The sequence below is a fragment of the Phocoena phocoena genome, chromosome X (genome assembly GCF_963924675.1).
Source record: "Phocoena phocoena chromosome X, mPhoPho1.1, whole genome shotgun sequence".
Taxonomy (NCBI): domain Eukaryota; kingdom Metazoa; phylum Chordata; class Mammalia; order Artiodactyla; family Phocoenidae; genus Phocoena; species Phocoena phocoena.
This window is the reverse complement of record NC_089240.1, coordinates 11915878-11922886: the sequence shown is the minus strand read 5'-3', so window position 1 is coordinate 11922886 and position 7009 is coordinate 11915878. Positions and strand designations below refer to the sequence as shown.

Genomic DNA, 7009 nt, shown 5'->3' with positions numbered 1-7009 from the left:
CAGTCATAATATTAGTAGTTTTAAAGTTTCTTGCAGTCAGAAACAAACATACATAGAAGGTAGAATCAAGTTTGAATTCATGGGGCAATAGCAAATCCATGCAGAAGGAGTTTTGGGTGACTTAAAAAAGCTAGTGACATTTTCAACGCACATATACATGCACTGCTCTATGATGACCTGAAAATTTGCAGGGGACTTTTTGGAATAATTAGAATTCAAGGCACTGGACTTTGATACAAAGTAAATTAGATAGTAAATATACTGGGAATCATCATGCAAGTCTCCATAAGAAAATGATTTTTTTCCTTTCTTAGTTTTAATCTTCTCTCATAGCTACCTTAACAGAGCATATGTATGTCCGAGAACACTAATTTAAATAAACTAAATGAAATGGATTATTCGGAAAAGAAAAAAGGAAAGTTAAAAAAAACTAGTTGTTTTTCACTACAGCTTCATTTACAAAAGCACACAATTACTGGAAGTCCTCTTTGCCCTAGCACATTAACTCATCGTGAGAATGTTTCTTGAGTGTTTATGATTGAGTCAATGTTTAAAATAGTGGAGACATACTTTCCCTTAACAGATGATTTATAAAAGTTTGAATATTTGTGTGCACTGAAGTTATCAGACTGGAGAAAGCCAACCGGGATAGAGATATACTGTCCTCCACGACTATCATTTGATGCCTAACACAGAAGTTGTAGTCTATTTCTTTTCATGTGAGGACATCCGTGAATTCAAAGCAGTCAGACTGGGTAAGATTGGGTTCAGCTTTCTGACCCTCTGTCTCCTGGTCCGCAAAGTGAGGGGACCAGATTGGATGAGCTTGCAGGTTCTACTCAATACACACTCTATATAACCCTTTCCCTTGAGTGAGGGCTGGGGCTAGTGAATGTGATGGGATAACACTCCCACGATTTAGGTAAGCTTACACAGCAGGAGGGATTTGTCAGATGTAAAGTTTCTAATCAGGTATCTTTGAGTTCATCAGAAGGGAGATTTGTCCTGGCTGGATCTGATCTAATCAGGTGAGCCCTTGGAAGTGGATCTTTATCCAGTTGAGCCTCCACGGAGGATGTCATCGGCTGACAGTCTTGTGAGACCTTGACCAGAGAACCCAGCCATGCTGTACCAGACTCAGCCCACACAAAGTATGAAATAATTCGGGTGGTTTTAAGATGCTAACTTTGTGGTAATTTGTTACGTGGCAATAGAAAACTTCTGTGATCTGATTGTATTAAACACATGACTCCCTGAGGTGACTAGACTATGGCTGAGACAACTAGTAGCTGCACACCCTCCTAGGTGCCCTTCTACAGAGTGATGGATAAACCTCTCAGAAGGTTGATGCTGTACAACACAGCCCTCCATCAAAGTAAACAGTACGTTAACCTGTACGTTTCAAACCTTTCACAAAGTAAGTTCTGTCTGTAGCTTAGAATTCCAAGTACGTTTCCAACCAAGGGTCCTGAGTGGTTATTTGTGTTTTGTCACCTCTGCTTCTCAAGTATTCTATCTTCTCTTTTTCGTCTCCTGCTGTTTAGGGTAGGTAAAGTTCTCAGAGCTGTCCTTTCAGCATTGTAACCTATTACTCAGACGTGGCAGCTCTGAGTGGTTGTAACAAGCACTGGACTTGGGAGACTAGTTCAACTCTTGGCTCTGAAACCAACTAGCCTGTGACCTTGGGAAAAAGAATTATTTCTCAGGCTCTTGGTTTCCTTATCTGTAAAACACCAGGTCTTATCATGTATTCTCGCATTGTTCAGACAAAGGAACACAAACAACTGGTAATTTCAAGGATTCTGTATTCTTGCCAGTTGAACCGGTTGTCTCAAGTATTTTAACATGTGCAAGAGATTGGCTTTACTTTGCATGGCAGGGGACACGAGTAGGGTAGGGAGGAGAATCTTTGGACATTAGAGGGAAGTAATTATATTCAGTGTTAAGGATGAAATTGTTATGAGGATGTGAAAGATCCTATGTGATATTTTTATGGAATTGTTACAAATGTAACGGGAAACTGTTATGGGTGGAATATTGCAAGATGAATTCCAGGTGTTGGTGTGCTGTTATGACGGGGTGTGGGTGCAGTGGTGGAAGGAAGCATCAAACCAAGTCTTCCTCAGACTGGTAAGGGATACTCCTTTACAGGATTCAAGGCAGTTGATCATCACTGGCCATCTACATGCATCCCTTGACCTGGGCACCAAAATTCAGAGTGAAGTACCAAGAAGGCAAGGATGGGAGTACAGAGCAGGGAAAAGTTTGGAGAACTGACATTTGGCTTTGAGTGAGATGGGATATTCAGGACATCAACCCAAGTGTGAAAAGTTCTAGGGAGCTGGAATGGAAGGTGGTGGAGGCAACATCAACAAAGCCAGGCTAGCCTCTCCAGGGCTGCTTTTAAATGCAAGATTTCCTCTCACTCTCACACTCATCCTGGGAAGTCGTACTTTGATATCAGAGGCACTTAGGGATGAGGAAACTGAGGCTGAAAGAGGTTAATTAACATTCCCGGGTCACACAGGTAGCAAATGTCAGAGAGGGGGGGACTTGAACCCGGGCAGTCTTCATTCAGAGCCCTCACTCCTGGCCACCACTCCCTCAGCTGGGACAAATGGGAGGACTTCCATTCCGTGCCCTTGGGCCAGGAAAAAAAGGGGAGTCCTGTGCTTCTGGGGACCCATGTTGTTCTGACATCAAGAAACCTTAAGTTGCTGGTAAAATTTAGAGAAGAGCTGGGTTGCTGTAAAGTAACTGATCCTTTTCTAGCTGGAGCTTTCCCCACACAGGAGCTCTTTCCTAGAAAACTGCATCTTTTGGGAAAGGAGGCCACACCCTCAGAGTCCTGGGTAGGTGTGGGGCTCCTTGGTAGGTTACCGGTCTGTCTTTGTGGCTCTGTTTTGAATTTCTCCCATGGTTTTGTATCTCGACCTCTTTTGCAGTTTAGAAGATGGACCTGTCCTTTTCGTTCTATTTTATGGAGCTGCACTTGGGAGTTGTGTCTTCCAGTGGCGAGGGGAACCACACAAACAATCCCCAGGGCCTTTGCCATCACTATCCGGGGCCGCCCCTCCTGAACCACACCCACGTGCCGTGCTCCGGTGCCTTCTCGCCTGGACCACCTGCCATGCGCCCGGCAGCCAGGTAGGATTTCTTGTCAGCCTGCTTCCTGCAGGTTCCTGTCAGCAGGCAGGTGTATAGGTACTAGGATTGAGGGATGTAGGGCAATTCTGACATGTGCGGCCACTCTAGTGATAGGTTCTGTGATGGAGCCCCCAGCTGTGACAGTGAGGCCAACGCTAAGTCCGGAAAATGGAGAGCTCCCCTGAAGAGCAGCCAGACCCTGACCCAGGGGCGAGGAGAAATGGAACACACTAGGGACGGGTTCACCTGATGACACAGTTGTGCCTTTGGAAGTTTGTGGTGCCATCCTTATAAAAAGGTAAGTAGGTGCAGAAGAAATTAATGTGATCTTTGAAAGGTCAGAGTGAACCTGAGCTTTGATTTTTAAGATGCTTTATCAATTAGAGACCAGAGGTTTTTCCTGATGATATTTATTGCATAAATGTAATTATTTTTCTAAAACATATTAAAATAGAAAACATGTTCTTTTGATCAATTTATACAAAGAAAATACCAATATAGTAATAAAAATACTGAAAATATATGAAAAGCACCAGAACATTAGAGAAATTACACCGGCAACAATTCTAGGAATATATTCTTGTTTTTTTTTGCAATTGTACAATAAAGTGCTATTAAATCCAGTCAAAATTAGTGGCAAGATATAAAAACAGTTATGGTATATTATGAAATTTGAGGCTAGGTTTACCAGCAATTGTATCTTTAGGCTTCTTGCCTATAATGATATTTCATTAATGTTTTCATGGAAACTCTATGAATTTCCATTCCAAGTGAAGATAATTTAAATCTGAATGTTGGTCCTTGGTAATTTGGTCATGAACAGGTAATGACATATTAAAAATAAAATTATTAATTATAGCATACTCAGTCATACAGACGTGATTAAATAAAATCAAACGAAGACACAATAAAATCAAATGTAAATATATGTGATCAATTAAGACAAGCACAGAAGTTTAGATGCCTTTGATTTTATGGTTAATTTTCAGTAAAGCTTGCTTAGTCACATTTAATAGACACACAAATGTTAACAAGAAATGTTATTAAATTCAGCTGGCCAGACATCAGGGAAAAACATTTTAGTGAGTCAGTGTAATTCTCATGTGAAACATTAAAGGGACACCGTCAGGACAATACATTTCCAATTTTGACTGTTTCCTCGCTTATTTGCTGAAGAACAAAACACATACGCAGATACTTCGGGATTAGATTATGACAAAGCCAGGAATCTAACATAAAAGGGGAAATCGCTGTGCACACACACAGGGAGATACTATGGACAGTACTACTTAGGGTGGGCTGCAGTCACTTTCACGTCTGGAGGTGGCAAACTGAAACAGAAAAACCCAAATTAAGACGAAGTATCAGACCAGTGTCCATTTAAGGTTTTATTTCCTAGGCCAATTTTGAAGGAACTCTATTTTTTCATTCTTCATAATGCCATTTGGGAATCATCACATTCTCATGAAAGCCGCCAACACTACAACCTCAGAATAAAACATTCTGTAAACATGGCTCAATCAAAACTCAAAATTTATTTTCCAGGCAGACTATTTTTTTCTTTCATATGAAGTAGACTTATATGTGAACCAACATGGACCAAAACTGTTTATATTAAATGAGAAAACAAACTACTCGCATCAGGCTCTGCTCCTGCGAGGTGTATCATGTTACGAATTGAGGAACCGTCCTCAGTATTGCTGTGACAAAGGCAGAATATATCAAGGGAGTCAATTAACCCTGGTCTGAAGTTTTTACAGTATTTTTCACTCTTAAACCGAGAAGTGACACTTTCGATTTATTTTTTCACCCTTACCGAAAGTTCCCCTCTCCTGGCTGATTTTAGCAAGGAATTGAAATGTAAATGAATTATACTGCTCTGCATCTCAAAAACTAACTTTTCAAAAAAATTTTTATCTAACTCCTTTCGCTTAGAAAGGAGGGTGAAGATGGTCCAATGGGGAGGATCAGGAAGCAAAAGGGTCCCTGTCCAGCCAGAGAGAGCAGCGTGAAACTGCGTAAAAAAAGACTGGAGAGGTTCTTCTTCTGGACGTTACTGACGGACAGAATTTAGAGAAAATCCAACCAGACTTAGTTCCCCAAATCCTAGCTAAATGAGAGTGTGAGTGTTCATTAAAAAGTCTGAGATTAATAAAAGGCAGGCAGGCCGTTAAGGAAGACGGATAAGAAACAAAGGCTAAAGGTGGTTTGGCATTAAGTAGTTGTACATTCCAAAAGAACATCGACTAGCATCTGTTAGTAGTTCTCAAAATTACAAAGTCATGGTTACAGAAATTACTCTGTATGTTTTTTCAATATACATGTTCTTCTATATACATAGTATAGAAAAGCTAATAAGTTGGCTCAGCTATAATAATTCTGTCAAAAAAAAAGCAGATGACAGTTTTTGGCTGCAACAAAGCATGTTACTTTTCCGTTCAGCTAACATATATACATGATAAAACAAGCTTTAAAAGTATGAAATCAAAAGGGAAAAATAAATTATCTCTATTAAGTCACACAACAGATATACCTTTACTTACTTGACTAACTACCTATAGTCTCTTATAATCAATATCTTCAGCGTTTCCTTATTGTAACAGTTTATTTTCAAGACATGTTTCAGTTCCCCGCCCCCCCAAATGCCGTACATTTCCTTGGAGGAAGGAAGCACAGATGTGTGACACTTTCAGCATGGTGGAGAAGTTCTGGGTGGTACTTTTTCCAACTAATGAACGGAAAAGCCATGTTTCCTACCGAGCACCACTTCTTTAACTGTACAACAAATAGAAGAGAGAGATGACAAAAGCAAGCGAGACCACTGTTAAGGAAAGCAGCCATTGCTGGAACCAGATACAATGCTGAACTTGGTCTTCAAGCTTCCTATTGCTTTCTAGTAAACGATTGAGCTAAAGAGGGGAGAAAAGGATGAAAGGTTTGTATCAATAAAACAGTACAATAATCACGTGCATGACCAACGGGAATATTAGAAATCCCACAAACATTTATGGGACAGAGTCCATCTACTCCGAAAGGCTGCGAGCTGGGAATGCAGTTTGGTTGCTGAATGGATGTGTATCTGTTCTCATTTTGAAAAGGTCTAATTCTCTAGTTGAGAAAGGAACAAAGCAATCATTTCCTGGAGGTACTGAAACCAGGTATTCAGAAAGAGAGCCCCTCCACCTTTTTCAAATTTAAAGGCACTACATGGTACCTTTTCCATGAGATCAAGTTCTTCGATACCCCCCAAAATACCATGCGCTTTGCTATAAGGTCCCTAGTCCAAATTGAAATAGCCAGAGCTTTCAGAAAGTTAGTTAGAAGATCTCCAAAAGTAACGCACCACTTACCATTTCCGATCTGGCTTCCCTTCGCAAAGAAGAGAGCATTTCTGTCGTGGCTATGCCAAAGGTCTGCTTTATGTCAGTGGGGAAAAAATGGATTTCTAATATTGATTAACATTAAAGACTTATAGTTAGGAAGAAAGAACACTTACCTGTAGATAGAGCTCTTCACTGGTTTTATCTGACATGTTAAAGGCATGGTGTTTTAATGTAAGCGTGGTTGGCTTAATGCTCTCAACAGTATGGCATCTTAACCTATGAAAGTACAAAGGAAACATAACTTCTTAAAGTTTTTAATGAATTTTTGAAAAGTAAAGTGTAAAATGAAAACAGTTAAACACTGAAGTGTATGTAACAGAGGTGAAAGTACTCATTCCTCTCCCCAGATATACCTAAGGGAGCAGCTAGCTCAACGTGTGTTTATCTTTGAAGGGGAGCAGAATTTGCCACCCCAAAACGTGCCTCTGGGGCACAAGGTTTATCTTGAGCTGGTTATTTTTTAAGAAAAAGCAGACAAA

At 40.3% G+C, this 7009-nt stretch overlaps 1 protein-coding gene across 2 annotated transcripts in view; it reads right to left on the bottom strand.

Annotated features, from left to right (window-relative positions):
* Positions 1-3541: 3541 nt before the first annotated feature.
* The window catches only part of MOSPD2 (motile sperm domain containing 2), a 68269-nt gene continuing 64801 nt past the window's right edge, over positions 3542-7009 (bottom strand). Inside the window, exons 14-15 of one of the 2 annotated variants that reach the window (XM_065900669.1) lie at positions 6644-6746; positions 3542-4478 (exon numbers count right to left, since the gene is read on the bottom strand). In XM_065900669.1, the coding sequence (XP_065756741.1) occupies positions 4437-4478; positions 6644-6746 (145 nt within the window). In that variant the 3' untranslated portion in view covers positions 3542-4436. Of the gene's footprint in view, positions 4479-5461; positions 6057-6643; positions 6747-7009 lie in introns of those variants that run through there. The other variant, XM_065900668.1, reaches the window with a different exon arrangement.